This window comes from Mytilus galloprovincialis, chromosome 3, assembly GCF_965363235.1.
Source record: "Mytilus galloprovincialis chromosome 3, xbMytGall1.hap1.1, whole genome shotgun sequence".
NCBI lineage: Eukaryota > Metazoa > Mollusca > Bivalvia > Mytilida > Mytilidae > Mytilus > Mytilus galloprovincialis.
Genome location: NC_134840.1, coordinates 62,676,411 through 62,695,927, shown reverse-complemented (window position 1 = coordinate 62,695,927; position 19,517 = coordinate 62,676,411). Strand labels below are relative to the sequence as shown.

Genomic DNA, 19,517 nt, shown 5'->3' with positions numbered 1-19,517 from the left:
TCTATTGAAATTTTTATATAAACCAAGCACAAGTTTCTGCATGAAGTATAATTGGTTAATTTCCTTTAGCAGTACACAAGGTTACTCAATGAAGAAAAGATGTCACCCTAACCAGATACATAGCTTCAAGCTTAGTCCAGAGAATCTGGGGTTTAACCTCAAACAAATTGCAACAGAATTATTTTTTCATGAAAAACGAAGATTACAACTATATTATTAACATATCAAAAATCGGCAAAAATCGGACCACGGCAAAGTTGTATAATTTATGAGAATTAAAATGGTAAAATTCTACTGAATTTCATGCAACGTAATGCGCGCCATACGTCAAAAGGGAAATAACTTGTACACTGCAACTACAATATGTCAACAAGCGGCATTTGTTTTTGACTTGGATTTGACCCAGTGGAACTTAAAACTGGTGAGTAACGCTTGACTATTATAATAAATGTATAAAAATAAATACATTTATCATGTTTTGAATCTTTAAAAAAGTATTTGTTTCCCCCCAGTTGCATTATTTTGCCGTATTCCCCCTTCACTTGTCATTTTCAATTCCATCATTTTTTACATTGATTTATTACAATAAATCATGTTTCCTAGTCTTGGAAATTGTTTTAAATGTATAATAACTGTTTACCAACGCTTTTCACTGAAAAAACGACATTTTATAGGGAGGTTACGTCAAAAATAAAAAAAGTATGGAACGCCGTTTGTGACACAAAGAATGAACGAGTAAAAACAAGTATAAATTTGTATTTTCATTCCTATAAATGCTTTTGTAGTAATCTTTGTTGTTGTTTTTAAGTATCTTATAATGACCAGCTGTACGCACTGTGGTGTTAGGCGTTCTATTATCCTTGGTTGGCCGCCAGGAGTACGGTTTATGGATCATATATAACTTAAAATTTTAACAGTGTGGATAACAATGTTTTTTACTGTTTACTTTGCAAATAAAATATGAAATACCTTTATTGTTTTTAATTAACCTATTCATGGGCTAATAATGTAATTTTACTTTTAATCAAATTAAATTTTTATATGGTTGTGATTGAAAAATCAAAACTTTCTGTTTCAGGATGAAATGGTGATCGAAGAGAAGTCCGAAAAAAGAAAGCAATGGTTATTTATCCGTTTATACCACTACTAGAGCAGCAAAATTGAGTGATAGTAAGTTTCATGCAAATATATATTTCTTTGAAGTTGAATGATGAAGCTTATTCTTTTTTATATGACCATCCGTATGTTTGCCCACGCGATCATGTTCACTGTTAAGCAATTAGAACATAATATAACCGTCAAACAAATTTTGAAAAACTGCAGAATTGAGTATTAAAACTAGCGAATTCGATTTGCATCCAGTTACGAACTACAGTGATTAAACATGACATTATTTTAATGATATCAATTGTAAAGTTTTATTAACAATGTGTAGAGCGTGAACTAAACAAATAATTCTTTTCTTTGCTTTGAAACTAAATTATATTCTTCATTCATTTCAGATGTCTGGAAGTAACTGTGTGATATGCAACGAACCTTTGGAGATCAATGGGCAAGTTCTGATAACGATAAGAGAAAAAGGTGCAAAAACAATCAATGAAGTAAGCAGCAAACATAGACATCAAAACGTATTTGTTGTAGCCGGCCAAATACTACACCAAGAATGTCGAAAAAAATATACTAATGCTAAAGAGATTCAGAAAATTGGTAAAGAGAATACTGATAACGATATATTTGATCGACTAACACGATCATCACAGTATTTTGATTTTAGAGAACACTGTTTGTTTTGTGGACAGTCAGCGCAAATGTCAGATAGAAAATATGGAATAGAAGTATATCCAGTGAGAACTTTTGAATTCCAACAGAAAATTGATGCAATATGCAAAGACAGAAAAGATTCATGTGCTGCTGACGTTTTGGCAAAACTTGAATATGCACAAGACTTACCTGCAGCAGATGCTATTTACCATCAGAAATGTAGCGTCAACTTCAGGACAGGGAAAAATATACCAATTGGGGGAACACCAGAGCAAAAAACGAAAAAAGCAAGGTAGACCAGATCACACTGAAGCAAATACAGCTTTTCTAAAAACCATGGATTACTTGCTAGAAAATGAAGAAGACCAATTGACAGTAAAAGACCTCGTTCATCAAATGACACAGTTTTGTGGAGATCTGGCATACACAACAGTACACATGAAATCAAAGATCAAAACACACTTTGGTGATGAAGCTTTTATTACCGACGTCTGTGGAAAACCAAATGTGGTCACTCTTCGTAAAACGGCATCTGTTCTTCTGCAAGAATTTCATCAGAGTCAAAAAACTTCCGATCCTGAAACAGAAAAAAGAGATATTATCAAAACAGCAGCTAAACTGATCAAATCTGATATAAAATCAATGGAATTTTCAAGGGCGGTGTATCCATCACCAGCTACAATAGCATCTTGTGAGGAAAACATCGCATACTTACCTGACAGCCTTAAACAGCTACTTGGTGGAATATTTTCTGAAAAAGATTGCGATCTTAAAGTGGCAGCCATTGGCCAGTCTATCATGCAAGCCACAAGACCAAGATCTCTGATTGCCCCTTTACAGCTAGGTCTAGGAGTTCAAATGCATCACCATTTTGGTTCAAAATTCCTTCTCGATACCTTATACCAACTTGGCTTTTCATCATCTTATAAGGAAGTTCAAAAACACGGCGTGAATTCTGCTCTTCAAGGTGATGATTCTCCGCAAGACCTTGAAGGGAGATGTATTCAACACGTGGCAGATAATGTGGACCATAACATCAGAACACTTGACGGTCATGGGACATTCCATGGAATGGGGATAATAGCAGGCATCACACCAGGATATAACCACAAAACTATTGTGCAGAGATTAAATGTTTCGCTTGACGATATAAAACAAATAGGGAAAATCGATCTACATCAATACAACTTTGACCGAACATCAAAACTTAGTTTAAAATTCGAATCACTTGCAGCGCAACAGTCGGGTGCGTTACCTGATAACATCAGTCTTCTCTGTAGTACTCTTTGGCCAAAGAAAAGGATTGGGTGGTCAGCAATGTGTAATTTAGTGCAAGATGGAGCATACCCTGGTAAATCGACAATTGTATTTTTGCCTATGATAGACCTTGAGCCGGGAAACCTTTCATGTATCTTTTCGACCATGAAGTTCGTATGTAACGAAGCGTTTAAGTACAGAGCTAATCCCATGCTTACATTTGACCAACCGCTTTATTGGAAAGCTCTTACAATTATTGACAACGAACCAAAGGACAGCGACTTGAAATCGATAGTTCTTAGATTAGGAGGTTTTCATCTCGAAATGAGCTTTCTTGGTTCCATTGGTAATATTATGAGCGGATCTGGACTTGCAGAGCTCATGGAAACTGTCTATGCACCTAACGCTGTTACGCATATGTTTACCGGAAAGGCAGTTGCGAGAGCAGTGCGTGGTCATTTCTTGATTTACAATGCTTTAACTTCATTATTGTTGTGCGAACATTTTCATGTATCTTCCACTGTCTTGAAAGATCATGACACTGAAAATGTAGAACATCTTTCTTCTCTTGAAGACTCTGAAATTCACAATGAAAACACTTTTATCCAGGATTTAAATAAATTGAGTTATATTTTTGATGAAATCCTCAAACGACATCTTCCAGTAGACACCCTTGATCAGAATGAGGTATTGAGAAAAATACGCGACAGTATATCAACTTTTAGAAAATCACATATCGAAAACCGGACAGCTCGACTATGGTTTCTATATATGGATATGGTGGACTTGCTGCGTAATTTCATCAAAGCTGAAAGAACTGGAAACTGGACCCTTCATCTTCAAACCATTCAAAAGATGTTACCATACTTTGCTGCTGCAGGACATAACTTATATCTAAAATCTGCGTATGTTTACCTGCAGCAAATGCATGGGTTATCAAGAACAAATCCTGCAATAAACGAAGCTCTCATGTCAGGCTTCCATGTGATGAGAAGAAGTGATCGGTTTTGGTCAGGTTTATCATCGGATCTGATCATAGAGCCAGTTCTGATGAGATGCATTAAAACAACTGGAGGTCTCACCAGAGGTCGAGGGATGACAGATGCGCAGAGATCATTGTGGATTTTGTCTATGCCACAGTGTATTCAGATGAATGAGACCATGCAACAAGTAACTGGTGTAAATTTTGAAACGAGCGAACAGCACAAAGAAATGTGCATTCCAAGGAAGGTAAGGGATACCAAAGACACAACAACCTTTCTTGACTTTCTTGGAGAAAGAAGTCCATTTTCTATCGATAAAAATCTGAGGAACATCGAAACAGGAGCAACTGGCGACAGCAACGTAAATTCTGACAATGCACTGGTCATAGGACACAATATAATATCGTCAATGGAAGGTAAATGTATTGACGAGTTTGTATTCAAAAGAAAAAAACCAAGTAACAACTCTATCTTCAAAATTAAATATCAAAGTAGATAATGAAGAAATATCTGTCGATCCACAATTGTTGTTTCAACGACTAGTTACTACTGCTAATACCATGTTTCCAGATGTATCTCAAGTCTTTAAGTACGAACTAAGCGCTGTACCAGCTGCTTTGTTTGAACCGTCTGGGTTGATGCGACAGGCACAGAAATCAACATTGGCAGATGAAATATGGAACACGGGAAGTTGTGTATTTTCAGATGACCTTGGTACCGATGTTCGCCACGTAATCGACGGTGGTTCCTTGATACAGCGAATCCCATGGAAAAAAGGTGCGACATTTGCAGAAATATGTCAGTTATACATCGACCATATTAATAACAGATATCCCATTCCAATAATAGTCTTTGATGGGTATGGTTCCGGACCAACGACAAAAGATCATGTACATGAACGGAGATCGAAAGGTGTGACTGGTACACACATCTCATTCAAACATAGCACACCGTTTAAATCAAAGAAGGAAATTTTCTTAGCTAATGGAGAAAACAAGCAAAACTTTATCAATATGCTTTGTAATAAAATGGATAATGAAGGATTTATTTCTCTTCAAGCTGCTGCTGATGCTGATGTTCTTATTGCATCAACTGCTGTACGATATGCATCTTGTTACCCTACCGTTGTCGTTGGTGAAGACACTGATGTTCTCATACTACTGCTTTTCCATGCAGAGGAAAATTCTAAACCATTGGTTTTTCAATCCGATAAAATTCGAAAGTCTAAAGTATGGGACATTAAAAAGACTAAAGAGTTGCTTGGAAATGAAATAGTCGATTTGTTACCATTTATTCATGCTATCACAGGGTGTGACACGACATCTAGACTTTACGGTATAGGGAAGAAGGAAGGACTAAAGCGGTTGCGTGAGAATGCCTTTTTTAGAGAGTTAGCTTCAGTATTTTTAAAACAAGATGCAACGTCAGATGATGTTATACAATCAGGACAGTCAGCTCTTGTTATATTATACGGAGGTGAGACAGGAGAAAGCTTAGACCAGTTACGCTACAGAAAATTTAACCATAAAGTTCTTACCAATTCTTTGTCTTGTGTACATGTTCAGTCCTTGCCACCTACCTCAGAAGCAGCGTCTCAGCACTGCAAGCGTGCATATTATCAGATCCAAGAATGGACAAATGACTCTGTCCATATGTTAAGTCCATCAGACTGGGGATGGGTTCTACAAGGTACATCACTTTGTCCAATTAGAACAATTTTGCCTCCAGCTCCAGATAATTTATTGCACGTGATTAGATGTAAATGCAAATCTGGTTGCGATACACGCAGATGCACTTGTAGAAAAAACGGTCTTGACTGTAGCTCAGCATGTAGCGAATGTAAGGGACTGAACTGTTCAAACTGTAAAGTACTTGAGATTCATGAAGACGAGGACGATAGTGACATTTAATTCTTACATATACATGATTGGTTGGTGATGTGACTCTATAACATTTAAGCAAAAACTTTGAACGAAATTTTGTTTTTATAAGATTTATTTTTATGACAATGTGAATTCAGAAATATTGTATTTGGTCTCCCTCTTCTGTAACTTTTTTTTTTTTTTATTCAAACTACATTAATGTGTCAAAATAATGAATACGATGTTTCTGTTGAAGTCTATTCTTTCTTTGAGGGATTAAAAATTCTTCAAGTTAATATTCGAGATGATTTTTTTTTTTTATTTTTAGGTTTATAAATTTTCCAGTTTTCAGCGATTTTCTATTTAAAATCAGCGTTTTTTCTCCAAAAAAAACTTACGGCTATGCATTTTTAAGATTTCATCACGATAATACATATAATTGCAAAGTTTCCGAAAAAAAATAGGGACTTCGAGTAAAAATTTAAAAAAAATTTCATTTTTTCCAGTTTTCAGCGATTTTCTATTCAAAATCAGCGTTTTTTGAAAAAAAAACCTGAAGACTATGCATTTTTAATATTTGATCACGATGATACATATGATTGAAACGTTTTCTGAAAAAAAAATAGGGACTTTGAGTAAAAATTAAAAAAAAAAAATCATTTTTTCCAGTTTTTAGCGATTTTTACATAAAAATCCCCATTTTACCCCCAAAACACCAATTTCCCGTGGTCTGTGAAACGCCGATTTTTAATATGTCACTAACAGGTATCCAATGAAACAAAATTGATATAAATTATTTCTGTTGCAATTACTTTGAGGTTGAGCCATTTTTCACCTCAGATTCCCTGGACTAGCTGTCCAATGTTGGCTCCAACTTTATTCAGTGTGCTTATTAATGGAGAAGCAGTAAATACCAATTTTGCAATTCTTTGGTTTGAATCTGCCTCATGGCAAGCACACTACTATTGTATCATGATACAAACAACTTACTCCATTTAAATTCAAATCGCTCCACTAAAAACATATCACAATATCAAAGACCAATGAAAGTTATCACAATATCCAAGACCAATGAAAAGATATCACAATATCAAAGACCAATGAAAAGATATTACAATTTAAAAGACCAATGAAAAGATATCACAATATCAAAGACCAATGAAAAGATATCACAATATCAAAGACCAATGAAATGTTATCACAATATAATAGACCAATGAAAAGATATCACAGTATCAAAGACCAATGAAAAAATATCACAATACCAGACCAATCAATAGATATCACAATATCTCTAACATTAGTTTGCCTGTACCAAATTGATGAAACTTATACACAATGCTTATTTCAACAAAACACATATCCAGTTTCAATTATGACCCGACTGTCAGTCCATCGTCCTATTCGTGTCATCGCCACTTCTCTGAAACCACACAACAGAATTTCATGAAACTTTATAGATAAAAAGGACATACTATCTACTATGGAGATGTGCATATCATCGGGAAATTATAATTCATTTTTAGCTCACCTGGCCCGAAGGGCCAAGTGAGCTTTTCCCATCACTTTGCGTCCGGCGTCTGGCGTGTCCGTCGTTTATCGTCCGTCGTCGTCCGTCGTCGTTAACTTTTACAAAAATCTTCTCCTCTGAAACTACTGGGCCAAATTTAACCAAACTTGACCAAAATCATCATTGGGGTATCTAGTTTAAAAAATGTGTGGCGTGACCCGGCCAACCAACCAAGATGGCCGCCACGGCTAAAAATAGAACATAGGGGTAAAATGTAGATTTTGGCTCATATCTCTGAAACCAAAGCATTTAGAGCAAATCTGACTGGGATAAAATTGTTGATCAGGTCAAGATCTATCTGCCCTGAAATTTTCAGATAAATCGGACAACCCGTTGTTGGGTTGCTGCCCCTGAATTGGTAATTTTATGGAAATTTAACAGTTTTTGTTTATTATCTTGAGTATTTTTATAGATAGAGATAAACTGTAAACAGCCATTATGTTCAGCAAAGTAAGATTTACAAATAAGTCAACATGACTGAAATGGTCAGTTGACCCCTTTAGGAGTTATTGCCCTTTATAGTCAATTTTTAACCATTTTTCGTAAATCTTAGTAATCTTTTACAAAAATCTTCTCCTCTGAAACTACAGGGCCAAATTAAACCAAACTTGGCCACAATCATCATTGGGGTATCTAGTTTGAAAAATGTGTCCGGTGACCCGGCCAACCAACTAAATTGGCCGCCATGGCTAAAAATAGAACATAGGGGTAAAATGCAGTTTTTGGCTTATAACTTATAAACCAAAGCATTTAGAGCAAATCTGACATGAGTAAAATTGTTTAATAGGTCAAGATCTATCTACCCTGAAATTTTCAGATGAATCTGACAACCTGTTGTTGGGTTGCTGCCCCTGAATTGGTAATTTTAAGGAAATTTTGTTGTTTTTGGTTATCTTGAAAACTATTATAGATAGAAATAAACTGTACACAGCAATAATGTTCAGCAAAGTAAGATTTACAAATAAGTCAACATGACCGAAATGGTCAGTTGACCCATATAGGAGTTATTGCCCTTTATAGTCAATTTTTAACCATTTTTCGTAAATCTTAGTAATCTTTTACAAAAATCTTCTCCTCTGAAACTACAAGGCCAAAATTATCTTTGGGGTATCTAGTTTAAAAAATGTGTCCGCTGACCCGGCCAACCAACCAAGATGGCCGCCACGGCTAAAAATAGAACATAGGGGTAAAATGCAGTTTTTGGCTTATAACTTATAAACCAAAGCATTTAGAGCAAATGTGACATGAGTAAAATTGTTTATCAGATCAAGATCTATTTACCCTGAAATTTTCAAATGAATCTGACAACCTGCTGTTGGGTTGCTGCCCCTGAATTGGTAATTTTAAGGAAATTTTGCTTTTTTTGGTTATTATCTTGTATATTATTATAGATAGAGATAAACCGTAAACAGCCATTATGTTCAGCAAAGAAAGATTTACAAATAAGTCAACATGACCGAAATGGTCAATTGACCCCTTTCGGAGTTATTGCCCTTTATAGTCAATTTTTAACCATTTTTCGTAAATCTTAGTAATCTTTTACAAAAATCTTCTCCTCTGAAACTACTGGGCCAAATTAATCCAAACCTATCCACAATTATTTTTGGGGTATCTAGTTTAAAAAATGTGTCCGATGACCCGGCCATCCAACCAAGAAGGCCGCCATGGCTAAAAATAGAACATAGGGTAAAATGCAGTTTTTGGCTTATAACTCAAAAACCAAAGCGTTTAGAGCAAATCTGACATGGGGTTAAATTGTTTATCAGGTCAAGATCTATCTTCCCCGAAATTTTCAGATGAATCGGACAACCCATTGTTTGGTTGCTGCCCCTGAATTGGTAATTTTAAGGAAATTTTGCTGTTTTTGGTTATTGTCTTGAATATTATTATAGATAGAGATAAACTGTAAACAGCAATAATGTTCAGCAAAGTAAGATTTACAAATAAGTCAACATGACCGAAATGGTCAATTGACCCCTTAAGGAGTTATTGTCCTTTAAAGTCAATTTTCAACAATTTTTATAAAATTTGTAAATTTTTACTAACATTTTCCACTGAAACTACTGGGCCAAGTTCATAGGTAAGATGTACAAACACATCACCATCACGAAAATACAATTTTGTCATGAATCCATCTGCTTCCTTTGTTTAATAGTCACATAGACCAAGGTGAGCGACACAGGCTCTTTAGAGCTTCTAGTTTTTTATTGGAGTTATGCCCTTTTGCACTTATTGGCCTCAATAAACTACTGAAACAGAGTGTCATTGCAACTCCTTTGAAACTTCAAAACAGAATTTCATGAACTTTGTAGATACATGTAAATGTATTAAGGACTTTTATTGCAGAAAGCATGACAATGGGATAGTGATCTGGCATTGGCGGCGGCAGTGGCAATGGCGGTCAAGGTGGAAGACCTGGATGCTTCATACTTTGTATATATGCCATGTGTTACGAAATTTCTGTCTGACAATGTCCTTGACCTCATTTTCATGGTTCAGCAACTACTTGAAAAAAGAGTTAAGATTTTTTGTATTGATAATTTCTCTCTTATAATGAGTAATAGGATAACTATATTTGGAATATGCGTACCTTGTAAGGTCCTCATGCCCGTCAGGCAGTTTTCATTTTACCTCGACCTCAATTCATGGATCAGTGAACAAGGTTAAGTATTGGTGGTCAAGTCAATATCTCGGATACAAGGAGCAATAGCTCAACTACATTTGTTGTATTGAAGGATTGCAAGCTGTACATGTCTGCCTGATATGGTTCATCTGACCTTGACCTCATTTTCATTGGTCAATGTTTAGTTTTCTTTGTTAAGTCCATCTTAGAAACTATAAGCAATAGGTCAACTATATTTTGTGTATTGAATGATTGCAAGGTGTACATGTATTTCTTGTTGGTTTATATCATATTGACCTCATTTTCTTGGATTATGTTAAGTTTATGTTATAGTTGTAGTGAAGCTTTATATTTAAGACTATCAACATAAAATCAATGATTAGTAAAGAAGGCAAGACATTTCAGTGTATGCACTCCTGTTGTAATAAGAGTAATGCCTGTTTGATCTTATTGACCTCACTAGACTCCACTCCGTCTGTCCTGTTCTTGTCACTGCAACTCCTCTGAAACCACACAACAAAATTTCATGAAACTGTAGATAATGAGGACATAACTGGTACTATGTAGAGGTGCATATCAACAGGAAATTATGATTCAATTTTCCTTCTAAGAGTTATGCCCCTTTGCACTTAATATGTGAAGGTAAGCATTTGATAGTGTTCATTTTTCTTGTGAAGTGATATTTTGTTAGTAGAGTGACAATATGAAGAGGAGGGGGATGTGATAAAATTGAGAATGGAAATGGGGAATGTGTCAAAGAGACAACAACCCGACCAAATAAAAAAACAACAGCAGAGGGTCACCAACAGGTCTTCAATGTAGCATGCTCGCAAAGGTTCCTTAATTAATGTATAAAATTATGTAAACTAAATGTATCTGTATGGCAGGGTTAATCTGATCTGGACCTCAATTTTTTGGTTCATTATTCCATGTCAAGTTTTTCTGGTTAAGTCTAAATATTGGTGTATACCATGATTTTAAGGTGTACTTGTCCCTTTGGCAGAGTTCATCTGACCTTGACCTCATTTACATGGATCATTTATAAAGTTAGGTATATGTGATACTTAAATTAAGATCTAACATGTTTCACAATATCTTCTGCTATTCTCAGTGTACAATGTGTATTTTATGTTGTATGTCTTACTTGTTACCACTTTGGTAAAAGATTATAACTTTTATCTTGAATACTCTCATCATAAAATAAATCATGGTTGGGTATAATGGCAGATCTTTGATAGTCTGTTTAATTTATTCACAGCTTTTCTTGTACTCACATTTTGACCTTTGATGTTATGAGGTTGCTGTCCAGGACACTGTTAGCAAGGACAAACATATAACAGGATCATCCAACGATAAGACCATCTATGGTCATCAAGCAAACAAAAATAATTCACAGGAAACAACCAGTGTTGATTTTAATACGCAAATGCATCCTTTAGAGAATGGCTCTGGTACAGTCAGACATATGATAGAGCAAACATTTCTATTTTTTAATAAGAAATAGCAACAACTATTCCATATTAACATATGCAGGACTTTCAATCTATGGGACACAGAGGATGCCATCCCCCGTTGGCATATAAGATTATAAAGAGACATAGCTCAACAACAGTAAAAGTGACACTTCCCAAATTTGTATTTAATCTGGGTTTTGTGGTAAGAAGCATTGTGTATAAGTTTCATCACATTTGCTTGAGGCTAACTAAAGTAAGAGAACGGAAATGAAACATGTCGCAATTTTTCCATTTGTAAAGGGCAAAATTCTAGAATGGTAAACGTGAAGCTATCCAAATTCAAACTTGATCGCTGTTTTGTGGTAATAAGCATTCCATATATCGGGTAAGTTTCATAACATTTGTTTGTGGCAAAGTAAAGTTGAGAACGGAAAGAAAATTCAGCATTTTTTCAATTTGTAAAGGAAGTACACCACTAATTCATGGACCCATTACTTTCTATGTTAAATTCCTCCATTTCAAGCAGGCACACCTCTTTCATTTCAAGTTCAAATAAAGTGGCAATCATTGCATGTCAAAGCAACACTTAATGGTGTCTTGTACTGAAAAAATCACCATACCTTTAATGGCATATAAGAAAGAACTGGTTCCCCGAAATCCGGATGTACCAAAACAGGTACCGTACTTCAGATCTGACAAACAGACAAAATGTACCCTCTTTTTAAAATTTGGTGCAGATTTTTTAATATTTAAAATTAAAAGTCCAAAAGTGTTCTACAATGATCACCAGTTCTTCAGCTTTCATTTGATGCCAAAAATATCCTTCATATTTTGAATGTTACACTCATGCGTAGGAACTATTTTGTGTTAAATATGTACTACTTTCTGGTATGTGCTTTCTGGCCTGGCCTGAATTAGTGGTGTTACACCTAAAGGGGCATAACTCTTGAATGGTAAAAGTGATGCTACTTAAAATCAAATTTAATGTATGTTATGTGGTATTAAGTATTGTGTTTCTGTTTCAAAACATTTGGTTGAGGCAAACCTAAGTTAGGGAACAGAAATCAATTTGGGACGTACTGGCGTATGGACGGACGTAGGTACAGACAAACAAGGGTTAAACTTAATGCCCCCTAGACTGCAGTGGGGGTATAAAACTTATGTTATGTTATATCTACTTATATACATTTATAGTGTGATTTTCAAGAGATATAATAAAAAATGCCAGATTAAAGAAACATGTAAACAATTTCTCTTTATTAAAATCTGTCAAACAGTTATTCTATTCATCAATTCAAATGATCCAGTACCACATGTAACAAGTCTTCCTGTCACTAACTGAGCAGATGGTGATTTCAATGAATCATGACTTCCATGGATACTAGCATTCACTAGAAAGTGCATTGTTGTTTCAAAACTCATTTGTTGTAAAGGCGAAGAACATGTTTCCATAGCAACTCTATTGAATGGTTTATAAGATCCTTCAAATGTCATATAGTCTGCTAACAAAGAAAGATGGCGGTAGTCTACATCAATACCATAAGCACCAAATACATTCTGTACTTCCTGTAAAAAAATGAAATAACAAAAAAATGAAATAACAAAAAAATAAATTAATGTGCAACATTTACAAAATTGTCAGTTCCCCATGTCAGGTCTTCAGAATAAATAGACGTGCAGATAAAAAAAAAACCAACAGGATTGCACTGTATCTAAAGAATAGAAAAAATACTGTAAATTCAGAAATTATTGCGTGCATTTATTATTGTGTTTTTGCCATTTTAGACTTAAATGCAATTTTAATTTTTACGATTTTGAGAAAAATCCTATTTAATTCATATAAAATATTTCAAAATGCAGTTTTAATTATTACGTTTACAACTCTGTTTGCATTTTTTGCAATAACAAAAACCTCGCATTAATTTCTGAATTTACAGTACTCTATGCAGTATTCTGACTCAAATGACAAGTCAGTTTTGCCATTTATAGTTTTTTTTTAAATTCAATAAAATTGAAATATAACTTTATATGCATCCCATAATCAACTCCTGAACCAACATTTGGTAAATGATTATTCCATAATTGGCAAAGAAGCAAAATGGGAAAAAATTGTGCAGACAAGAGTGAGAGGAAACAAATACCTTGTTTACAAGGTTAGGAAATACAAGTTTGGATAAAGGAACAAAGATGCAGACACATAAATCACAACATACCCTGCTTCAATACATTTAAAGAGGAAGTTGTACAAAAAACAAAAGAAATTACCTTTATAATAACTCTGCCAGCAGCTTCTATACCATACCTCTCTGCCATAGCATGGATATCGTTACTATATAAACGGGATATATCCAGGAAATCAGAATATTTGTACACTTCCTACAACAAAAGTATTCAATTATGAGGTCAAACAGTGCAAACAAAAATAATTCCCATATTTTACCATTGGAATTTAATGTTAGATTTGAAGGACTATACCTTTGAGAATCATGAATACTTAATAACATAGCATCCATTTCTAATGCCACAGAATAACAAATAGAAATAGTCTATTTTTTAAAGTAGAACTAGTAGTTACAAACTTATTCAGAATGGTTAACATTTTAAATCAGTTACTGAGGTAAAAAATTCTACCAAGATAAGCCTATGCATGTATATGAATTCAACAGCATTCCCAATATCAATGGTCAACTATTTTAACAATCAACTAATTAGCATTTAGATGTTGATAAAAATGAAAAATAAAAACATTTGACACAAGCAATATAAATTATTGTAAATGGAACCCTGTGTCTCACCAGCAATTGCTGCTGTTAGTGTAAACGTTTAAGAATAAAGAGTGAGTCCACTTATCAGTAAAATACAGAATTTAAAAACAAAATCAAACTTTTCCCCACCCGCTCCCCTTACATCACTCAATTGTAAGTTGCTTTAGCTGTTTGTATATTCCCATTTAAATAGAAAAGTTACCAAGATATTAATTCCTTCTGTTTTGAGATGAACTTCTCCATTTTTCTGTGTGGACAGGAAACACCTTGTAACACCTGGTACTTCATGGACTACTGCTTTTCTAATGTCAAGGTCAATCAATGATGGTAAATCTATCTTACTGTCCAATATATTAAACTGTAAAAATATACAATTAGATGCTGGATTATAATTCAAATGTTAAATGTTTGCAATTTGCATACTAAAGGCAACCCTATCAAAAATACCCCCCTCCCCCTTTCTTATAAAATTACTATTGATTGAATGTCAAAATGTATTGTCCTTTTTCCTGTAACAGTGTGTTATATGCAATTTTTATATTGCACCACAACAATATCATAAATGCATAGTCAGTATTGTTTTTGAAAGTTTTTTCTATGTACATTACAACAAAAAATAAATCAGTATTGAATTGTTTGTTTTCTCTATTTATCAATAATTTGGTTATACTTGTGAGATTTAGACCATGACTCTAATGCTTGGTCCTATAAATGTCAATTGTCACCCCTAAATGTCATTTTCATGATTTCTTTTATTTTCTTGTTTTTTTACTCATTTACTTCTTATTCATGTTTTAAGATATATACCTGTAAAGTTACTTCACACCATTCCTCTTTTTTAGTATCAAATTTGTAATCTTTTACTACTGCACTTGACTGTAACACACTCTGCAATTTATATGTATCAAGTAGATGATATTTTGCTGTAACAGCGTCACATGAAATATACATGTATCAATATATTTATGTTGTACTTGTGTAAATAAAAAAAGATAATGACAGAGACAGCTATGATTAAGAAAATATGTTAGGATTGAGAAGGATAACATCAACTAAAACAGGTTTGGAATTTAAGTATCTCCCATAATATTTAGTCCTATTTAAGACCAGTTATTCAGATGTGACAATTGGTATTAGAAGAATACAGAATGCAACCTTTATATTAGAGGTACAAATCTATTATTCTAAAACATGAAGTGTAATAGTTACAACCATTTATTTTCATTCATGAGTATAACTTCTATAAGTTATTATCTTCTTTGAATTACAATTATCTTGTACAATCAGAATAGAACTTATTTTCTATTCTAACACTCACATTAATTCTAACTTCAGTTTTCTTTTTCTCCACCTTTATTGTACTTGTGATTCCTTCTTCCATTTCTTCTTCTTCAAGGTCATCCTGTGTTCCTTCCATTTCTACTACTTCTGCTTCTCCCTCTGGGTCTGTAATAATGTGAAGTAAGTAATAAGTATCAGAATTTGATTTGATATAATTTTTAGATTTTTTTGTGTTTTAACATCACTTCTAAGCACCGCATTTAGGTTATTTCGTGGTATCCAGTTTTTATTGGTGGAGGAAGACGGAGCACCTGGAGAAATCCACCAACCGTCGATAGAAAAATTGACAATCCTAGTAAATTAAGATTGGAGTCAAGTGCACATGCACAAGTGAGGATCGACTCACAACCTCAGTGTTGACTGGCTAGTGATTACAGTAGTAACTACTTAGACCACTCGACCACCAAGCTTAAGGCCACCAGTATCAGAATGGAGATCTTGTCTGTCTTTCCTTGGATGGTAAACTTTAATTCAGTATCAAAGCTAACAGCATCAAGGTATTGTGATGCTACAAAAAGCTACCTTAATCATTTTATAATGATGCTGTGATGGATGTGATACTATAATTTCTTATATAAAATGTTATTTCAAAATTCTTGGTTTAACTGAATGTTATATGAAACGCTGTTCAAATGATAATTGTCACATAATAATACCACTTCTCTTTAATTTTATTTATTTTGTTAAGTTAGCAGATAAAATTCACAAACTAAATAGACAACAAACAACATCACTCCTTTATGTCATAAAACAATTACTTGAAAAAAATATTTTAAAAAGTTAAATAACAACTTTTTTTACCATCAATATCCTCTGCTTGTGTTTTATTTTCTTCATCTTCTCCTTCCTCTCCATCCTCATATTCCTTCTCCTCTTCCATCCTTCCTCTCTCCTTCACAGCAACAGCATCCCCGTCATCCTCTTCTACATCAGATAAATCTTCCTGCAGAGCTGTAGCAGCATCATGATTCACCCTTGGTGGTGGCCTCTGTGCTATTGTCCCTGTACTAGTCAGCCTAAATAAGAAAAATAAAAAGCGTTATATAAACTATAAGTGTTTTTTAAATTGTTAAATATCCCTACCAGTCACATAAAAAGCATATATAATGATATTATAGGATGCTCCTTGTGAGCCCATTTTATGGAGATAAAGCATCTTCTTCTTCTTACTCTTCTTCTATACAGCACCTCTTACTGAGAGGCATCTGTTAAACTATGTTGAGTATATAATTATGCAGTAACTACCACATCCAAAAGTTTGGGACATCAGTTAGAAATAAATATATGTGGAACTATATGTATTTTATTTTCTCTGGACTCTCTCAAGAATATATTCATCAAGCAAACTGTTGTAAATTAGGGATATTTTTTTTAATTTCTGGTCAACTTTTGAATAAGGAAACATTAATGTGTTTTTTTAATTTCATACAGGACTTCAGTGCCAACAAAGATCTCAATGTTTGCTGAAAAAATAATAATAAAGCATAGAAAACACACAATTTTCTAAGTAACTATACCTTGCATCTTTTAATTCTTTGATCTTTTTCTTGATCAGTGAAATGAGATGTTTGATGTACACAGTTTCCATATAATGTAGAATATTTTTTGGTCTGACACACAACTTATTCTTATAGTTTGCTGCTGGTAAGAAGTTAAACTTTACTCTGAATACTCTACTTCTATGGCTGGAATAAAGATGAGAACAACACATGCATTTTTAAACCAAATTAAGTAAAGTGAATTCACAATTGGTATAAGGCCAAAACAAATAATATGTGTGATTCCTTTACATCTTTGAAAAAAATAGGGTAGTTATAGGTAGGTATTTTTTTTATTTTACTATTTTTTTTTACATTGAGTCTATCGGAGGGACATTATGACTTTAACAGTGCTTCTCTAAAAATGACAATAAACATTAGGGTAGGCTATTTTTGAGCTTTAAAAACAGAGAGGGTAGGGAAATAGGAAACACACATATTTTTTATTTGGCCTAAGAAATCATCAACAAATTGTTCTTGAATACTGTGAATTCAAAAGTTATTGCAAGGTTTTATTTTTGAAAATAATGAGACTGGGTGAGTATTGCAATAAATTGATTGATTGATTGATCGATTGACTGCTGGTTGATTAACATCTCAACTTTGGTCTGAACATATTGTATAATTTTCTTTTTATGACTACTGTATTTTTTGAAGGATCCTCCAAGTACTTTTTCATGTACAAGTTAGCTAAATGTTTTCTGTGAAGTTGCTTCTAGTGTAAACAAAATTAAATGTAAATATATATAGATACCTTTTATTAACTCCTTTAACTTTCAAATATTCACACACCTTTACATCTCGAAGTACCTGTCAAGCAAACAAAATCAGAAGTGAGTTTTCTATAGAACAGTAATGACACCAGTCCCTTTCTAAAGAAGATACAAAAACTCTTCCCTTTTGTCACACATATCGTTCATATTGGTTAATTTTGTGATTTTGGCTTATTTCAAAGTCTTTACATCTTTTTCAAATTTATATGGTATATTCCTGTATTTCCATGAAAATAAAGCAATCATACATGATTTGAAATAACAGGTGTTTCCCTGGACATTTTCAACAAGTGGCAAACAATTTATGATGAATTCCATTGGTTAAAACTGAGCTGATTATGTATAAATGAATTATATATAAAAAAAAAATTCTTCTATTTGCTACATCCAATTTCTGTGATAGCATGACCAACTTCAAACCAACTTTTTTTCGCAAATACTTTATTTCGCGTTTAGCCCTAACTATCCAATTTTGCGATTTTTAAATTTGCTTGATGTTGTAAAATAAGGAAAGATCCAAGTTTTACATATTCCCATTATTTTTCTACTTGTGAAAATCACCAAAATAAAACGCTCGAGAAAATTAGTTGCTTTACAGTATTCTAATTTGCAGGGGTTAAAGTAATGCTGGCAATACACTAATGATATTGTGACATAAAATAACAATGAGAATTCTTTATCATTTTCTCTGTATAACATCCTTTCATTTTAGCAATTTATATTCAATTATGAAATAAACAAGTATACATCTCCTGAAGTGCTATTTATCTTCATCAAGATACATTTTCAATTTCTCAACATGGTTTATGTACCTACCTCATTTAACAATACTCGATTGAACTTCATCTGTAAATGTTTAGCAACCTGTCTGGCTTCGTCAGTGTTATTGACAGGTATATCCATAGAGGGAGTTTTAATAGCTGCACTGGCTACCATCAGAATTTCTCTTAATCTAGGAATACCTAAGGTCACGTTCATTTCACCACGTCCAGCAAAATGAAAAGTATTCAATGTCATCTGAGTTGAAGGTTCACCAATTGACTGAAATATATACAAATGCATAATAAACAAATTGAAGAATCTTAAGCTTTTAAAAAGATGAAATTTATGTTTCATTTCAAATCTGATACATGATCTTATGTCATTCATCATCAAAATTTCAGAAACAGTTTCTCAGATTTATTTTTCAAGATATTGTGCACAATGTCTAATGTAACTTAATCCTATATCTTTTTAATTTAGTTTGAAAGCTTTCAGAAGATTCGACGAGAATCACAATAATTAGAATTCACATACCAATAATTTCTGAATTTACAGTATGAAATAGTTTTTGTTTATATAAACTGTAACTTTTAAGTTGCAAAATCATAATTTAACAGCAACATGAGCCTATACATACTTAGAACAAGAATAGGACACCTTACTTCATTGGCAATATCACATTTTATTATTTAGTGAACTCTAATATTTTGGTTTTATCCTATTTCGATATATACTTTTAAAGTTCACATCAAAATGAACATGCATATTAAGTTTCAAGTTGATGAGCCGAGCCCACAACTTCATGGTAAAATACTTTTCGAAAAGATT

The 19,517-nt window shown here is 33.5% G+C and overlaps 1 protein-coding gene across 2 annotated transcripts in view; it reads right to left on the bottom strand.

The window, feature by feature from the left end:
* Positions 1 to 12,752: 12,752 nt before the first annotated feature.
* Positions 12,753 to 19,517, bottom strand: part of LOC143068591 (DNA-directed RNA polymerase I subunit RPA1-like) — a 39,001-nt gene continuing 32,236 nt past the window's right edge. For both annotated transcript variants that reach the window (XM_076242775.1, XM_076242776.1), the window contains exons 26-34: positions 18,744 to 18,968; positions 17,909 to 17,964; positions 17,134 to 17,301; positions 16,418 to 16,632; positions 15,594 to 15,721; positions 15,083 to 15,163; positions 14,478 to 14,633; positions 13,776 to 13,886; positions 12,753 to 13,076 (exon numbers count right to left, since the gene is read on the bottom strand). In XM_076242775.1, the coding sequence (XP_076098890.1) occupies positions 12,780 to 13,076; positions 13,776 to 13,886; positions 14,478 to 14,633; positions 15,083 to 15,163; positions 15,594 to 15,721; positions 16,418 to 16,632; positions 17,134 to 17,301; positions 17,909 to 17,964; positions 18,744 to 18,968 (1,437 nt within the window). In that variant the 3' untranslated portion in view covers positions 12,753 to 12,779. The remainder of the gene's footprint in view (positions 13,077 to 13,775; positions 13,887 to 14,477; positions 14,634 to 15,082; positions 15,164 to 15,593; positions 15,722 to 16,417; positions 16,633 to 17,133; positions 17,302 to 17,908; positions 17,965 to 18,743; positions 18,969 to 19,517) is intronic.